General features: G+C 39.6%; 1 protein-coding gene across 2 annotated transcripts; it reads right to left on the bottom strand.

Annotated features, from left to right (window-relative positions):
- Positions 1–1,302: 1,302 nt before the first annotated feature.
- On the bottom strand, positions 1,303–15,494 carry LOC124163755 (phospholipase A1-like). 2 transcript variants are annotated; one of them, XM_046540836.1, is made up of 7 exons: positions 15,380–15,494; positions 13,270–13,453; positions 11,070–11,209; positions 5,855–6,106; positions 3,450–3,641; positions 3,213–3,369; positions 1,303–1,600 (listed from the first exon to the last, which is right to left on the bottom strand). In XM_046540836.1, exons 1-7 carry the CDS (start codon positions 15,435–15,437, stop codon positions 1,543–1,545), a joined length of 1,041 nt encoding a protein of 346 aa, XP_046396792.1. In that variant the 5' UTR covers positions 15,438–15,494; the 3' UTR covers positions 1,303–1,542. The 2 variants fall into 2 exon arrangements, with proteins under 2 accessions (XP_046396792.1, XP_046396793.1); XM_046540837.1 differs by having other exon boundaries at positions 3,450–3,626.
- Between the last annotated feature and the right edge of the window lie 4,088 nt (positions 15,495–19,582).

Genomic DNA, 19,582 nt, shown 5'->3' with positions numbered 1-19,582 from the left:
TATTAATAATCCATAATTCAGCCAAGGGTACTCTGCTACCTGCTAGCAGCCTGCATCAGCAGCCTGCGCCTAGCGGCTGCTGATGACACGTCCTCGCCCCAAGGTGACCTCACTTTGCGGCAGCGGGAACCAGAATGATGGGCTTTTCACACGGGCTTTTCCCGGCATTCATTCTTAGCCGTCGCGTTTTCGCGTCCTTGAAAATGTTCACTTTTCATTTAATCGCGAAAAATAGATATCGTCATTTAAAAATCTAAAAGCGTGAAATACGTACTCCAGGAGTAATAATCTTTCGATTTAGGCAATAAAAAAATAAAAGGAAACCACCCCATACCCGGAGTTCGAGCTCAGTGGGAAACAGCTACTCGGGCTAGCCGTAGGGATCTACTTTTGGAAATAACTGCACACCTAAATACAATACGACGCAGTGAATCACGATAAATGCAGCCTTCATTATCAACCGCATTGCGGAATCCTTCGTACAGTCTGAGTAGTTTCGTGGCAAACGGTTTTAGGACACTAGCCTTCTGCAAAAAATTGAAGTATATGCATCAATTTGATTTGAAGGCGTAGTTCCATCTGATCTTGGACTGATATCAGGCTCTAAGATATGGAATTTGTTCAAAATAGGGCAGGTTATAGCAAGTACTGCTGTCAGAGCCCTAAAATTTAAAAGGTTTCGAAAAAAACATGCGGATTATGGGCACTAAAGCTTACGTAAGCCAAGCAATAAGGACCACATCCGTTTTAGTTTACTAATACGATGACTTAAAACCAACTTTAAATTAAAAAAAAATTTAGGAGTTTATCGTTCAGGAGAAAAACGAATTCCTATACCTGCTCGTTTGATAAAATATCTCTCTTAAATTCTGCCACCCACATTTCATGAGTTGGTGACGTTCGTGAGTTCGTGCTCAGTTACACGCTCTTAGTGAACATTTTACGAGGGAAGGAATCGCTCGTGGTGTCATCAACTTATTAACTATCAGTTAATGGAAACGAACCACTCCAGGCACATGCGCACTGCCACGCCCTCTTTCCATGAGTTGATGACGTCACTTGTGTGCGATTCATTAACTCATCTATGGAAAACTGTTCATTGACGGAAGGCGTCTCTCTCGGGAGAGTGAACAACAAGGAACCACTCAAAAGCGATGAGCGAAGCTCTGGAGCGGGAGAGAAGCGGGTGAAGTACTCGGCATATGCTCGTGACGTCATCAACTTATCTGCAAAGGGGTTTAGGCAGCCGATTTTTCACACAGCGAACAGCTCGAGTAGTCGGCAACGAATTGAGAGACGGGAAAATATGAGTCAATTTATTTTTCAATCTCTATCACTTTAGGAACAACAAATTTTAAAAGAGTCCATTCATGTGACAAGTAGCCTCCATCGCTTAACATTCAGCTTTCCCGTCTGTCATTCAAAGACGAAAGTGCATGTATATATTATATGACCCCTTAAGCTATTTTCGCGTTTACACTGCTCCTGGAAGCCAGTTTCCATCTTTGAATCACAGATCACCACACACCCTCTGGCGGCCATCTATCCAAGTGCAAACGGAGAAGAACTTGCTGTGTTCAGGTAATAAGTCCCACGGATGCTGCAACGGGAGGAAAAATCAAGTATCAAAAATCTCAATACATTCATAAATATCCTGTATCCTATGCTTATGTATGATAAACAGCCGGTAAATATCGGATATAAGCATATATCATCCGATAAATCACCCTATCGCATCGAGAGGCGATGTTTTATGGGACAATGTTTCATAAAGATATTATATCGAGCATAATTAGATTACATTCGTCTATCTATCACTGTATCTAGTGTAGTTCCATCAAGGCTGAATGTCTCAAAACGAATACCAGTCGGAAACTTTGCTGAATAATATCATACTTCCATGGATGATGATATTTTACGTTAAAAAAGATACACAGAATGAGAACAATTCGAAGCTGATATTTGAAAACTAATCCTTTTTCAAGCTTAATGAGCCAATTGTATCGCCATGTTTCACGTAAACACAGCATTTATTAGTTAAGTACCCAAAAAGTTGACATACAAATCATAGACAGTGAAATACTATGGTAACGAAATTAGCTCTTACCGCAACATTTTAAAATGATCAGGGCTGAGTATATGCTAAAACTATATTTACCGAATATAATTGAATATCCGCTACAATTTTATCACTGTTGCTAACAGTGTAGTAGTTCATTTGCGTGATAGCGTTTTCGTGTCCTTATCACTCTCCTGGTGTCTGGTCTGATCGCGTGTGTCCTGTGTTCTTGGTATGTGTTCGGTAAGCGAGCGCGTTTATGATTAATGCTAGGATGAGTGCTGCATACTTGGTGTGGAATCTCCCCGCGCCACAAACCCTGCTGGTGGCTTGCACAGTATCTTGTATGTGTAGATGTGATGTAGAACTCAGTTCGATAATAATAATCTATACGGTGTGAGAAATTCTTTCAAAATTTCAACTTGATTTTTCGTTGAAACTTTGGTAGGCACTCATGTTTAATAAAAACTTATGGGCTATGTCGCGGCCTCCATTTTTGGGGGATCCGAGCGTTTCCCGACCGATGATGGTCGATTTTTTAAGGAAATCTGATAAAGTGGGAACTTAAATTCTTATGCATAGGTTTCTGTGTCAGGGGGTGGAGGGAGGGAAGCGGGAAGTTGGAGGAGTAGGTTGTTGATCGTTTTTCCGAATTACGGGTTGCCAAGTACGACTAATTTTATGACCGGTGTCCCTGTTAAATTCCCACTTTCAGATCAGATAACCTTGAGAAAGCGACCAGCATCGCTCGGGAAACGCTGGGGCCACCCTAAAATTGACGTGTGAACATAGCCATAAAAGTTTTTATTTCACACGATGAACTAGATTTCCCAAATTAACTTTTCCGTCACTGAACTCAATGTTTTTATTGTTTTCTTTTTTCAAAACAACCGCTAGAACTCCCATTCTTACTACGCATGCGTTCAAAGGAAGGAGGAGCATAACGTATGGCCAAAACCAAGTAAATCCGACAACATCGTTAACTTTCGATTGTTTGTTGACGATCGTCCGTACACAATTATTCCCGCGGTATACATTCGAAAACCGTGAGCTCCATCGAGAGTGAACGGATCTCTTACGCATTCAGGATGTTCTGTGTGTGTTCTGACTTCGTATATAAATTGGGAGCAAGCACTGCTGCCTGATCTCTTACCTGTTAGGCGTGGGTTCTCCCATGGCAACCTTGTCTCTATCACTGCAGCTTCCGTTGAGAAAGTTTTCGTATGAGTCACATGGGACGGCTAGGAATTTGCTAGAAGTGATCGACTCGGTAAAGTACATCCAGGAGCGACTGTGGGAGCACATTGCACCTGAGGAAAGAACGAATCATTGTCAGTGAGTGATTCGTTCCACGGCATTTTCGACCGTCAGATGCTCCTATTTATCTCACCTCCGATGAACGTGCCGCAACCGGGCTGCTCGGAGCTTCCGCCGTTGGGGAAGAAGTCTGCGTCTGCAATGGCGCCTTTGATGCCGTAAACGCCGGCGCAAGAGTGGATGACCTGCACGAAAGTGGCGTCTCCCACGGCCAGGCGGTCGGAGGGGTCCGACAGCGAGTAGGAAGGCCCTGAAGGATCCAGGCCTCATGACACGATGAATCAAGGAAAGAATGAATGGTTTATATTTATGCTCTGGGAAACTGATAAGAGCAAAGAAGATTTGCACAGACAACGTTCTGCTCAAAATACGATAATTATGAAATAAGCATAACATACATAGGCGGATTTAGGGGGTGGGCACGGGGACACGTGACCCCCCAGGTGCTTAAAAAATACATACAGGGAGCAAGGCTTTTGGAGGGGTCGACTAATACAGTAATGCCGTTGGCGCCATTGGATAGGGGAAGGAAGTGTGGGGTGCACGTTAGCCTGATCATAAATAGAGGCGGTATGACGCCATTAGATTACCTCCCAACGGACGGTGCGCTGTCCTGGAAGAGCCGTCAATTTAATACTGATGCGGGTGTTTTTGTTTAGCATTTTCATTTATAATGGAATGTATATTTCCAATCAGCATTTAGCATGAAAAATTGGCGCCAAGAATGCACCGTATAAGTCACCAAAAATTGAATCCCAAGATCGACCTGCAGACGCCGGTTGGAATACTGGAGAAACTGTCGTCGTGAAGAAAATCCACGCGGTGAAACCCAGAAGCATGAAGACATCAATGTATATTTCCATTTAATTTATTTCTGACTAAGTATTCTGCATTTTCATATGATCTTTTCATAGGTATCTCACATGCAAACTTTATGCATTTCTTTGAGCAATGCCAGATGGTTTCCAACATTGGCCGAACCCTTAGTTACTGCGCAGCCACCTTGAACGCTCTGGTTTATATTTACTCCCGTTCCAGGGCAGCCTGGCTGTGACGCATGCGCAACAAGAACAAAGCTGACAATTGAAGGGAAAAGAGCTCATGAGAGTAGCAACTTAACCGTTTTTTCACATGCGGAATGGACGCTTTTGCTGCCTCATGGTATTTCCAAACGTCGTGTTGACAATAAACATTATTATCCGGAAAAAATCCGAAGTTTGGTATGACGCAGCTCTCCACTACGATCTCCTATCAGCTGAACAATTAATATTTTCATATTTTTCTCTTTTAATAACTTATCCTGTGTAATTCATTCGGGGCCGTTATTTGCCATTCTCTCCGTCCACTTGTCCTTCGACGATTGTTTGTATTAGGCATAGTCGCCTAGCAATGTGGCCGTTATTATTCACCCCTCTTCTTCTAAGGGGTTTAAGAATACACCTTTTCTCCCGTTCTTTGTAGAACATCCTCATTACTTACTGAGTCGATCCACTAACCAAGAGCTCAGTCCAATATCGGAAACGCACTGACATTGCATTGGGAAATGCAAAACGTTTGCAAATTAAATCCCAATGAATAGATCAAATGAAAACCTTGATATTTGGCCAGCCTCGTCAGCAATAAATTAAATGGAAATAAGCCTTTCAATGTACATGAAAACATAAAAACAATAACTTCCTCATCCCCGCCTGAGTGTTAAATCGAGGGCTCTTCCAACACAGCAACTCCGTCCGTCGAATGGGACGTAAGCCGATATCACCTTATCATTATTCGGTAACACTGAATTTCAAACATTTCCTCTTTTGATTTCTCTGCTCCTGGCAACGCCCATGCCTCTCACCCATAAATTATCATGCTCCACATTTGAATCGCTAACTCCAGAAAGGCATCATGTCCAAGTTGGAAGATATATCTTTTTTAAATTTGAGTTGATGTTAGGTGCAAGACTAAACCTATCCTACAAAAAGAAACATGTCATGCTAATAACACTGAGCGCATGTTTCCATAACATGTTTACTTTTAGTAGTAAACGATGAGTCTTGCACCCAGCAACAACTTAAAAATGAAAAATCATCCAACTTGGGCATGATGCCTTTCTGCATTTAGCGATTCATTTAATGGGGGTTGCCAGGTCGATATTTGGGGGGGGGGGGGTGACCCCTGGGGTCAGGAGGGTAGAACCCTCATATAGGGAAAATATGAGCAATTTTTACTCTATAAATCACATTTAATTCTATTTTGGCACTAAAAATTACACTAAGAAAGTAGTTTTACTTAAACATATAGGAGTAGAATAAATTTCTTTTAGAGGTAAATATTTTTATAATAGTAATTAGTTTGGGGGGTGGCACGTCCCCTCAGAGCCCCCGTCCCCTGGCTACGCCACTGAATATGTAGCATCTTATGAATTACTGATTAAAATTCTGCGTATATTGTGGATTGGTATCTTCGTAGGCAAATTATGTCACGTTGGCTCACCTGTAATTCTGCCCAGCTTTCCGGATTGTACGTTCTTGCCCGCGATGCCCATCACGTGGGCCCCGAGGCTGTGTCCTACGAGCTTGAGGTCCCCAACATCTACTCCCATCTCCCGGGCCACGAAGTCTATGAACTTTGCCATGTAGTGACCGACGGGCACCGTGTTCCTCTTGGCCTCCGGGTAAAGGTGATTTAGTGACAGAATAGACCAGTCAACTACCACCACGTTACAGTCCATTGAGTGGAGGTACGCTGCGAAAAGTGTCAATAAATAAGGCGTTATTGGAAGGGATGCAATATAAAAAAAATTCAAAGTGGAAACCAGTAAATTTTCAATTCTTCCTTTAGCGCTTACCGGAGAAAAATGTTTACCCTAAACTAAATGGAACAAAACTGAAGGAACTATATTTGGAATCATAGCTAAGTCACAATATAAAATATTGCGGTTCTAAACTCAAGTGAAGCCACAGGATGAAAATGAACATGGCCTCTGGGACTACGAACCTCAACCAAACCTAAAGCATTAAATAACCCAAAATTGCCCTTAACCCAATCCATATCCCTTGGCCTTAATTCCCCTGTTTGAGTCTGTTCCATAACTTGCCTGTATTTTTCTATTGGAACAAAATGTTAAAGAGACAACCAAGAGATAGCGGAATTGGGAAGAAAAGAAATTCATTGCGCGCGTGCGTGAGTCCAAATATGAATCTAAAGAGGAAAAACCTCGCTACGGCGACCGCATGAAAACACTTCGACGGCACAGCTTGAGTTCCGCAGTGTATTTATTTTTCCTTCCGCTTATGCCTCGTTCACATTAAGATTGTCGAAGCGATGGTCCAAACGATAGTTGTCCGAACTAGTCGTGTGAATGCATGTTCTGACGTATTTCACGTAGTTCCGAACGTTGCCACTTTACCATGGTTAGGCGCTGGGAAACCGGAAGAGGAAGCGACAAGAGAAAGACGAAAAGTTCGTGTAGCTCTCCTCGCTCTATTTTTTTCATGGATTTGTCCAAGGAAGGAAGAATATGGGCGGAAGAAAAATTATTCGTTAAATACACGGTGAACACAGTAATATCTTGACCCTGCATAGGTACCTCAACAGCTTTGCCAACCGTCAATTTCCCGTTCACTTTAGATGTCAGCACTAGAGGGCAGCACAGGTTTTAACCATCGTCGTGTGAATGCACGATAGTTGCGACAATCGCTGGAACAATCGTAATGTGAATGAGGCATTAGGGATTTTGCCTTTGCAGTTTGACTCCTATTACGCTTGCCGGGTCGCCTCGTCGGCTCTAGGTGACGTAAAGGCGAAGGATACAGCAGTGGCGGCTTGCCCATAAGGACTCTCGGACGCCGCCCCTCCCAAAGATTTTAAAAAGGAAAAAAATATCCATTATATGTACCTTATAACCGATTATATTAATAAACTGTCATGGCTGAAACTTGACTCTCGACGCCGGCTGCATACTCTTCTCTCCTATATCAAATTTTAAACACAATAATACCCCCTTACCTATCATGCTAATTCAGGAGTCTTGACACTGTCCATACGACAGACACAAGAGGGAATCACAATCTTGTTATACCTCATCACCGAACTGTCATTTACAACAAATCATTTACTGTTACTGCATGTAGGGAATGGAAAAATCTTAACCTTTCAACTAGGAACTCATCATCATTGGCATCTTTTAAGTGGAGGCTACACAAAGCACTGTTCACCTCACAACTAGTAGGTAAATATGCATGACACTGAGCAGCGCCTGCGACAAAGTGATATGTATCACTGAATGCTTGTATATATATGTTATATTTTATATCTTAATTGCATGTGTAATATTTGTGTATTCTATGTACCTCATGAACTATGTTGTATTTTGCATGTAACATAACATTAGCTTTCACTCAGTAGGTTTTCGCAGGTTTTTCACGCCCCCCTTCTTGTATGGGCGTTTTCATGCAGTGGGTTTTTTCGCTGAAGGATATTACACCCATATCCTCATGTTTTTTCCCACAAACAGAAATCTTTTTTACACAAAATTTTCACATTTATCAAGGGGTTAGGTGGAAGAGGGGGATTTTTTAGTCTCAACCTCGCCCGAATAAAGGCATTATTATTATTATTAATTTATAATTATACATCTAATTAATCAAAGTTTTTTTTTCAAATCGCATGCATCGAGAGTGTACGAAAAACACGAAAAAAATAGCGCGAAAAGTTCGTATTTGTAGCCGCGGGGCGCTGGTCAGAACGTCCCAATCCATCCCCATGCAGTTATATGGAGAGTGGTAGTGGTGGGGGCTGCTGGTGCTATTACGCGTCTAAGCTTGTACCTTATGGAAGTCTTGGGACGCCGTCCGAGCATGCGCAGAGCGACGAGTGTGTTGAAATCGCTGCGCCGCGGCGGAGACGGCGACGCGGCGAGCGTGTGGATGCAATATGGTCTCATTCGCTTTTATATCTGGATAATAGATATAATAGTGAAAGAAAATAATCACCAGAAAGTAAAATTACTAAATATTGCTACGAATGACTGTTATTATACAATCGCTGGGCACTGCAAGAGGTGCACTGAAAGGCTTCTTACTTTGAGTGCATTCCATATACTACTACAGAGAATGGACTAAAATCGTGTGCTTAAAGTAGGGAAACTGACTCTTTTATTAACAAACAGACTCTATTTCTAGGCAAGAGCCGTCGATGATCCATGGCCTCCATGATGGACCAGAGAATGGACTAAAATCGTGTGCTTAACGTAGGGAAACGGACTCTTTTATTAACAAACAAACGCTATTTCTAGGCAAGAGCCTCGATGATCCTAACCTCCCTTAGATATTTAAAGGCCTGCTGACAAAGGTCGTTTTATGGTATTGATGAAGTAAGGAGCCCTTCGACCTTGTTTTTGGTATGGTCTCCTGCTAGCTGTAGAAGTTTCGAAAGCCATATTACTTACATTGGATAATATATGCTTTCAAATAAATACAGCTAATTTCTATTAATGCCTTATGTTCAATTTAAAGTATTGATTTAAATCTCTTAAGTACTATATATCACAGTCATTGTTATTAATAAACTGCGCTGCTGACAAAATCGTTATTTCTTAGAAATATTTTACCTTACAAACAATACATAAACAAAAATAACAAAATTTATACTTTTCCTAACTAACATACTGCAATTAGCTCTTTCAGTAGCAATAAGTTACTGTTTTTCATTCACTATCTGACGAGTTATTAAAACTTTCATTATCTGAGCTCAAGCATTGTTTTCCTTTTTCAAAAACAGATCCATTACATTTTTCGGCAAGCTGTATGTTTTTCCAGCTTAATTGGCGTCAAGCGTTAATACACCGAGGCATATTTTTAGGAAATTCGCGTCTATCAAGGAGACTTTCTGTAAGTGATGTCAACAACGAAGATGAAACCTTATTTTTCGAAAGTGGACATTTTCGTAGGGATACGGCTGGAAGGGTTTTGCCCATATATGTCCGAGTTCGAGAGAAAAAAGTATTCTTAAAATTAGGAATACGGACACGTCGAATTTAGTTTAAAAAATTTCACTCTCACATTCAATATCGATTAAGCCCAGTCGTAGCGTACCGCTTTCTTTAAGATGAGAGTTCGAGACTCAGAGAGAGCCAATTTTTTCCGGTCTGCCACGTTGTACATTTTTTGTAATCTGTTCCATGTTCGTTAGGTTTATTGATTACATAGGTTTTACTTTCTTACTTGACGTCTTTTTCAGAATAAGCCCTAAATTAATATTCATGTCGCTAACTAATCCTTGTATGTTTCCCGATGTATTAATGATGTCATGCTATCATTTGTAATTTGTTTCACATACATCGCAAAGATAAATTAATCCAAAGTAGATAAATGAATTTTTAATGTCGCCCATATTCAGGCTAAACTCGCTCGTCTTAATTTCGAACTGATTTATTTAGTGAACTTATCCGGTGACTTTATTTGTAAACGGATGATTATCCCTTGGATATTTTACAAGTGATAGTTAAATACTGGCTAACAATATTGCATGCAATTACACTAAATTGATTAAATGTAGATGCAAACACTAATTTTGCCGTGTATTGTGGCTGCTCTTGTTCCTATTACGAATTATTGTGAAATTACGTAAATATTAACATGACAGCCTCAAAACAAAATATTAATAATCAATTATTTCCACAATTTTTATGAATCGTAAAATTGCCTGAGGTGTAGGTACTTTGAGCGAAACATAATAGTTAAGCTTTTATTAACAGCGATGAATTTTCTAATAAAACCTGAGTATTTCATGATAGGAAAATAAATACTTAAAAACCATTTATCAAAGAGCAATAGAAACTTGATAACGTCCATACTTAAAAAATAACATTTTCTGCGCACTGTTGCGATTCCACCAACACTGTTTTTTCAAAAAATAAATTGTATCAGAAAATGACAGATAATTATGCTTTCTCTTGGTAAGATACCAATCCAAAGCGTCCCCCACTTCAAAAATGAAAAATGAAACTATGACATACTAATATAAATGGTCATTACAGTTGTTTTATTCAAAGCAAGATCACGTCGCTGCCGAGTTAAAAGCTTGGCAAGGTAATTGGTAGCTATAGCTACGATTGTTACTTTACCATTTCACCGCTAGCTAATTTTAAGCGATGAATGAACCGGAATATGCCTACAGATCTTTTTACAAGAACACCATTCCATTTTCTAATAATAGTTTTCTGATATAATTGATTTAAATATCTGTAATGGTACTTAACACCCTTTTTAGTTTTCTTTACAATCATTCTTATGCTAAAACAGGTTCTAATTAGAGATTTCAATAGTTTTGCAGCCGTCATTTCTCATTTTTGGCTAGGTTTGTTTCCACATTTCGTGGATGTGATCATGGGCATACCCAGCGAGGGGCAGGGGGGGTGGGCAGATGCCCCCCTAGAAGCAAAAATCGCAAAAGTCTTTAAGAAAAATTAGTACTGAATTGAAACGAAAGCATACAACAAATTTTCTTTAGCGCCACGAAAAATGATATGTATTAGTATGAAGTATGTAACTAAAATAAAACTATTTTTTTCAAGGACATAATCTCATAAACTAACGTCACAACTTGGCTTGCCCTCCCCCCCCCCTTAGACCATGGCTGGCCCCCCCTAGACCATGGCTTCCCCCTAGTTATGATCCTGGGCACGCCCTTGGATGTGATACTCAACCGTCTCTGATCTGCTGTACGGTGTCATGAGAGTCGCTGGAGAGGAATCCACTGGTGACTATGACAGTCTTCACCTTTGGGTCGAATCCAGAGGACCTCAAGGAATCGAGATCGTCCACAAACACTTGACTAGTATTCTCCCTTTAAGCAAAGAGAAGAGCGTTTGAAATACAATGGAAAAGAAATTCGGGATATTTTAATTTTATTAGAAATATTTTAGGAAAATGGAAGAGAAATACATTCCCTTTGTAATTGTGTCACGTTAACTTTCAGGCATCATTATTTTATGAATAAATGTTCTATTTATCGAAAATTTTACATCGGCTTGTCCTCCATGGCTAATTTAGCAGTTCCATGTCCAATTAATCAAGGTTATTCAGAAACGTATCTGATTTTCACGAGAAAAAACTCAGCATTCCTCTTTCATTTCAAAATACGAACTCTAATTTTCACGCATACTTCTATCAATGGAATAAAGCCCCATTATTACCCCTTAAAAATCTTTTAACTTGAAATATCATGAAACTTATCATTTCAGATTTCCGCGAAAACTTTAATTGCTGCATTAATTATTCATATGCAAAATACCTCGTAAAGACAAAGCAGAGCAATATCAATGGAACGGTGCTGCAGGTTCTTCAGCTTGATCGGTACTGGTGCTTCAATGCAATACTTAATTATAATCGTTAAGACAAGGAATTTTCATGCCTTAAATATTGAAAATTTTGTAATGGGATAGCATTAATTTAAAAATGGACATTTAATTAATAATGAAATAACTTTTATACTTAAATTTTACTCTTTAATGTCAATGAAACTGACCGAGAGAAAGTAAGATACCCATTTTAGTCATCATTGATGTAAATACTTGTTCATATTACTTCTTAAAGGTAAACCCTAGCACTAATATATCGATGTAGTTCGAAAAAGACGCGAGAAGTGGAAATTGTAGCGTGATTGCATATATTTATAGGCGTAATACATATTTCAAAATGCTACCACGGTACAATGTCACGGCGCTTTGGAGCCAGAAGTGAGAGTTAAAAAAAAGGCGAAATTTTGATCAAGCAGAGTAATTCCACCACCATAGGGTAGTTTTCTTCATCAAAAAAACAAAAAAACGAAAGACAATGATTGCGATTCGTTACCCACCATTAGTGTATTCATAATATACAAATTATTTGGTTTTAGAAATACCGGTTTAGACGAATGGCAACGGTCAATTTTAACCTAATTTTAAAAAGGCCAGATTGGCGCCAATGCGATGCCACTCCACGTGACGTCACAGGGACCTAGTTTCTATACGAGTAGATAGGAGTTATACATCGTATGAGGTTACCAAAGCATGCATGAGGCACAAAGCTCAGGTAAACATCCCTTAATAATCACCTGTTAAAACTGGCTTAGGTCGGAAAGTTTTCTTCGTTTGATAAGGCATTAATAAACCTTATTTAAGCCAAGCACTACCAGCTAGCATGGTACTCTGAACATGGAACCAGACGTCACACAGAGTTTTCCCGGCATTCATACTTAGCCGTCGCGTTTTCGCGGGCTTGAAAATTTTCACTTTTCATTCAATCGCGAAAAAATAGATATCGTAATTTAAAAATCTAAAAGCGTGAAATACGTACTCCAGGAGTAATAATCCTTCGATTTAGGCAATAAAAAAATGATATGAAACCACCTATTTAACAAGCTTTTGACTCTCGGCTTATAAGATTTAGATGAAAATTTCTATGGCTATGGCTATGTTTAAATAGAAAAAAATACACCGGGATCGTTTACCAAAATAAATGTTTGTGCCTTAAATTTTTATTGCATTAAAAAATATGCCTTGAATCAAATGATTCCTTCTATTTAACTATTGATTCACCGTAGTACCGTGTTTCATAGCTCTTTTTAACCTATCATACGACTTTGCGGAAGACACTGAATATGCGAAAAACTTCATCGAAAGCCCCTTTCTATTATTGTAATATAGATATGTTAAAAAATTTTGAGTTAACTTTTCTAAAATACTCATACTTGGAGGCGTCCTAAACTTGGGAGCGTGACTCGGCCTGGGTATAAGGACCTTGGCTATATCACTTTACAATCTTAAGGGCAGTGTGGAACGAGACAGGGCTGCTTTGGTAGGACGCTCGACGGACCCAAAGTTATGGTTGTCATCCTAATGTGTACTGACTGTTCTGTGTACTTACCTTCGGGAGACGTAGAATAAGATGTCTTCCTTTTCGTTGATACTCTGTTGGGTGCGACCGTGGGTGTCTATGAATGTGGGCCTGTCCTTCTCGTGCGAGAAGGATATGGTTGAGGCCAGTGGTATCTCTGCGTCACCTCTTGCGAATACCCTGGAAGCAGAGTCAGCGGCGTTGGAGTCGATTCCTGCGATTAATGCAAACGAGACGACAGGAAGCAGAAGGGAATTATAAGAAGTACAGAATGAAAGTATAGAGATTGCAGTGAACTCGATTATTCAGTATTGGCTAAAGCAATTTCATTAACAATAATGAAGAAGTCTCGTAAGTTTGTTGAATAGCAGATGGCTGTAGCAAGAAAATCGAAGTGAGAAAATTGAACACAATCAAAATACGTGTGCTATTCGGTAGATGAAACAGTTGATGAACATTTTCAACAGGAAGTCGATGCAGCGAATATTATGTTTCCTTGATCTTTTTTTTTTATTTTTGTGCCCCCTACTCAGTTGATATAGTTGCGAGATATATTTTGGTGCATAATTCAGAGAGTAACTCTCAAGAGATACTCTTTACCTTTTATGGCCGCAAGAAAGGTAGCTCAACGTGTTTTAACACTGGAACTTTGAACGTAACACTTTTCTCCTCTTCGAAAATTCAAAATGTTCTCTCTACTTCTATAATTGTTAAGGCGCTGGGATTTGATGAACTTTTATTAATTGTAGACTACTTTATTTGCGGAACTAAAAGTGACAATTGAGCCATTAGCCTTTGAAAAAAGTATTACAAATTTTGTTTTCGTACGAAGCAACAGTTACGTTGGAAGGTGTGAATAATTCCCAAAGTAATCCCGGCGGAGGCAGAGAATTTTCAGAGACTGCCCGATCCCTGCTTGAGTGTTGAGCGGAGGACATTTCGAGTGAAACACTCCGTCCGTCGGATGAGACGCTAAGCCGTGGTCTACTTGGCGCCTTCGTTGAGAGCAGGACAATGCCGACGCCGGGGTTAATTCCGCTCCTCTTTACCTACCACTTCCCTCATGGCGCAAATGACTTCAGCTGTCGGTCGCCTCCTCCAAATACCATACCACACCACGGTAGCATTTTAAGTGAACTATTCTACCGAATAAAGTAGGTTTGCATGGAGTATTTAAGAAGTATTCTAGCATTCCCCCCTTCCTTCATTGTCTTTCCTCTTGAATTCATAATAATGAATTCTCTCTTGCATTCCATCTAAAATCCTACTCTTTTCCCTCCTCTCCCTCGTTTACCCAACATTCTACCCTCTTGCAACTGTTTTCAATATCCTCTTCCCCCTAAGTAATCACTCCTTCCATACCTTCTATCACTTCCGTATTTCATCTAGAAGCTGCCTTTCCTCACCCACCATGAACAGGACTTCATCGTTTCTCCTCCTTACCGTCCACTTCACCTTCTCCATTCTTCTCCACACCCACATCTCGAACGCCTCCAGTCTTCTCTCTTTCTCCTTTCTAAGGGTCCATGTCTCCCAGTGGCGTAACTATGGGGGGGGGGGGGGGTGAGGGGATAGATCCCCCCCCCAAAGCCTCAGAGAAATTTAAAAATATATTTTCTAGTTCTGACGCATAATAACAGCATCTGCTTAACGTTAAATTTTAAGAGCCAAAATGATGTAAAATGTATTTACAGGTATGTCATTTTTCAAAACTTTTTCCCAGAACCCCCGTTACCTGGGGGAGGGGGGCCCCACTCCAGGCCCCTTCATCCACCCCCCCCCCCAAAGCATATTGCTAGTTATGTCACTGATGTCTCCACTCCGTAAAGCGCTATGCACTCCAGATAAGATTCTTCACTAACAATGAAACTTCAATAACACTAGCGATGCCTCAATCGCTACGGCGATTGTGTCGAAAAGTAACCAAAAGTGTACTTAACACTTGTTGGTGGTAGTTTTTGGGAATTGCTGCGTAGGTAACCACCACCAACATTGATAAAAGAAGCTGTGAAAATCTTCATACGAAAATACTTAACACTTATCAATGAAATAATTTTTAATGAATATATTTGTCTTCTATTCAGGGCCCATTGTAGCCTGAAAAAATCTCCCCTCTAGCTTAAATTATAGAAAATAGTACCTGGAAGGCATCCAGTTCCAATTAGCGCCGTAAGAAGGAACAGAATGAGTGTATGCATCTCCACGATGTCTCTCTCACTCGCTGCCAGCCTAAGGTAGTGCCTCACTTTAAAGAAGATCACTGGACGTGGCCTTTGAGATTTTTGGATTTCGTTCTCGCAGCCAAGATTAGAGGGGAAATCTCCAAACTCAAGTGATTTCCCTCCCAATTCACCGATTGAATTCAGACATTGGTGATTGGCTGATTGCGTCGATAACATTGTTTGAATTGAGGCGGGCAGTTTGTAAATTTCAAGAGAAAATTTTAGTCGCACTAAATTCAGCTCTAAAAAATAAGGAGAATGTACAAGATTTGATAGAAAAATATATATCTAACCCAGAATTAGAGGTCCCACATTTAAGCAAATAGTGACAGAGCGCGCTAAGCTTTTTCTGTACAATTTTCTACGTACTAATTGTTACATCATTTGGATGTATTTAGACACTCATTTTGGGGATGGGTGGCTCTGGAGCCTCTTGGCTCTAGCCTCATGAACAATTAATATATTATTAAAACGTTTAGAATACCGTCCATTCTATTCCTTCTTTGACGTCGAGATTCCTCAAATTATATAAACTTCTCTGAAAAATTGCCCGTCTTTATTACACGTCTTCTCTCTTCATCATCATCATCAGAAGTCAACAATCTGGTTTGACGCAGCTCTCCATTCCTCTCTCCTATCCGCTAGCATTTTAATTACAACGTATTTCCTCTCTTTTAAATCCTTTATAACCTATCGTATGTAACTCATTCGAGGCTGTCTCTTGCCATTCCTCCCCTCCACTTGTCTTTCGATTGTCTTCATCAGGCCATCATGCCTCACAATGTGGCCAACCAAGTTGTCCCGTCTTCTGCTAAAGGATCTTAGAAGACTTCTCTTTTCTTCCACTCTTCTTAGCACTTCCTCATTATTTACACTCTAATCTCTTTAACTTTCTTTTCAACAATGCCCTTCCTTTTATCAGCAACACATAGCAAATTTCTTGCAAACACACAATGAACAATATAAAACATTAACCCGGCAAAATATGCATAGACATATGAATGAATACAATGAAAACCTAAATAACGAAAGAGAGAAAAATCTATGTAAAATAAATAAATATGGAGTGGGACAAGGCACGACGACACTTCCCAATTTATTCTTTCACAACGAGTCTTAAATGGAATAAAATATTCTTTCGAATTGGAATCAGCCGCTCGTACGCGTGGACGTTATTATGACAGACCCAGATTGTTACAGTATTGAGTGAAGAGTTCTCGGGATCGCCACCGGGTCAGGAACTGCATAACTGCCGACGTTTCGATGCCCGACTCGGCCATCGTCCTCAGGGCTCACTCACAGCCGAGTCGGGCATCGAAACGACGGCAGTTATGGAGTTCCTGACCCGGTGGCGATCCCGAGAACTCTTCACTCATTGTCAGTCTATTCGCCGGGAAAGCATGAAATCTTTCTATTACAGTATTCAGTGAGCACCATTGACGGTGGACAAAAAATCCAGGCCAACAGATTTTAGAAGAGAGGTAAAAAGAATACATTCTTCAAGCGAATTAAAACAGCAACACAGAATCCAACGTGATGCATATCATGGTCTTTCGTTGGATAGTTTTCGGTGAATTGTTGATTTATTGATAAATATTACCGAATAGTATGTCTGTTTGTAATAACAGCTCAATATGTATGTTGTACCCACGTAGCTTATCATGTATGCCTTTGGTTTGTTTTGCATGCATATTTGGGCCTTAATATCTACTGTCGCAGCGAAATAAATAGAGAGAACTAACCTCTGCCATATATATTTGCGAGTGATTCTGGTGACACCTAAATGTAGCTCAGTTCGTGTCGTAAAGAAATACTCACCCCCTGCCTAGCAATCTAGAAGTTATCATGTAGATGATTCCTTTCTCTGCACCGTTGAGAGGAAACCCATTTTTATAGCTATTATGCAACCTCACATTTGTGCATTTTTTCCGTGCGTTCATACATTGCACGGCTTAGTAAAATTCTCATTGACATCCACGTTAAATTGTTGCATTTCGTTTTATTTTTTTTAGCTTTAATGCAAGTTCACGAGCATAAAAATTTAGTAATACGTTTCACAGCGAAATTTCATATAAAGTTATTGTTATTCGTAAAGTTTTTATTGCCGTATCTCTATCATTCATATACCCTGCGAGCTACCACTAGGGTGTTTGGCAGGGGGTGATCAATCACCAGCATGTAGCATGAATTTGGACTCCCACATGCACACCACATGTGTGGCGTGCATGTGGGAGTCCTCTTGCATACTGCATGCTGCATGCTAGTGATTGAACATCCCCTGCCAAACACCCTAAAGGTGGCTCGCAGGGATCGTGTGGATTCAGGTATTAAGATTGTCCAAAGGTGCAACCGATCAGCTCCGAAAAAATCTACTAAATAATTTTTTTTCCAAGTTCAAGCGCACTTTTATAATACATGTATTTCTCTATTGGGCGTATTGGGCTATATATCGCGAAAAAGTATTGTATTCCTGGATAACTGTTGAGCGGACGTAAAACTGGAGCGAATTTTGTAACTAAAGTCAAATTGTTCGTTACCCCTAAAAATGGTATTATTTTATAAAATCGGGAAAATTAAATATTTTTGCATGTGTGCTCTTTGAGTGACCTCTAAATGTTAAACATCGATCTGAAATCTTTAGGATATATATTTTGCACATCATGGCATATTTTAAGGGATAGAAATCAAAAATCCGAGGAAAAAAATAAAAAATAAGCAACACCGCACTGCACACCTTTTGCAATTTTATCGGGGGTCATTTTTCGACCACGTGTTCATGCAGTTTACGGGCTTACAAAATGAAATTTGAAGTGCACATTCATATACTGTCATTTTTATCACGTTACGCAATGAAAATCAGTCTTAAGCAAATCCCAACGAGCATTGACGATATTTTTATGATTTTTCTCGTGTGCATGGCGCGCAAGGTAGTTGCTGAGATTATTGGCCACCAGTAGAAAAAAAAAACGGGGCAGTCGTGGGACTGGCCGGCAGAAGTGAAAACTGAAATAATTATTATCCATTTTTTTTATATAGAATTAATATTATTAAAGAACTAATTTTTCCAGTGATACTCATTTTTCAACAAAAATTGAAATTAATTTTTTCAGCACACTGTTTATTATTAAATATATATTAAAAATTCGATTTGTATGAATAGTAAGTAACATCATTTATATATTAAAATATAATATGCTTTTATTTCTTTTATTTAATATGCTTCAAACCTATAATTGTTCACTATGCACATAAAAGAAACTGCCGTAAATTGTACTGCCCTATATTTTTATAGCGTGTACTCTTCTACACGTTCATGCACGAGCTCTTTATATTTAATGAACTTATACAATATACACTGTAGATTTTTATTTTCAATTTTAATATTTTTAAAACAAAAAGACTTTAACAGTCTATATATTAACAATATATTAACATAGTGTATATATTAATCTCTATTGACAGTCTACAAAATAATACGCACTGTATAGAAAAAGTACACATGTACAGTATAGAACTAGAAGCAGACAGATGCCTGTATTCAGTATGTAAAAGTATAGCGGTGACGCAACCTATACCATTGTATACACTATACACACTATGCATATGTATATCTCGCTGTAGCGATCGCGGTATCGGGTCGGTGACGCTCACGCGAATTCTATGCTTTTTCCGCATCCTGCAAAAGTGCTTAACGCCGCTAAAGAAGTTTTCACTTCAATAATTTTTTGATTCCTCACCATAGAGCAGAGAGGTGGTTTTGCGAGTAAAAGTAATCACCACTCAACTGCGAAAAATATTCTCTAGAGTAAGTTTTTGCAGCTTTTTTTTACGCGTGGCACGAAATTTCGCACCTTTAGAACGCATGCATTCCTCTCATGGACACTTTTTGATTTGAGCAATGGTCGTTCAAGCAGTTCTCGGGCTAACACAGCGAAATTTGAAACACACGCTCATACAGGCGAAAAATTGCGTGGCTTGTATGAAAGGGAATGTATGACACTTTATAGTAACTTGCACAAAAAATATTCCTGTGAAAATCAAACTATAGGCATCAAAACCGGGAAGTAAAGACTCCGAGTGAAGGATAGTAATTATTGCGTGCGATCGCATGTTTCTTTGTA

Source organism: Ischnura elegans, chromosome 8 (assembly GCF_921293095.1).
Source record: "Ischnura elegans chromosome 8, ioIscEleg1.1, whole genome shotgun sequence".
Classification (NCBI taxonomy): Eukaryota; Metazoa; Arthropoda; class Insecta; order Odonata; family Coenagrionidae; genus Ischnura; species Ischnura elegans.
This window is presented reverse-complemented; position numbering and strand designations above follow the sequence as displayed.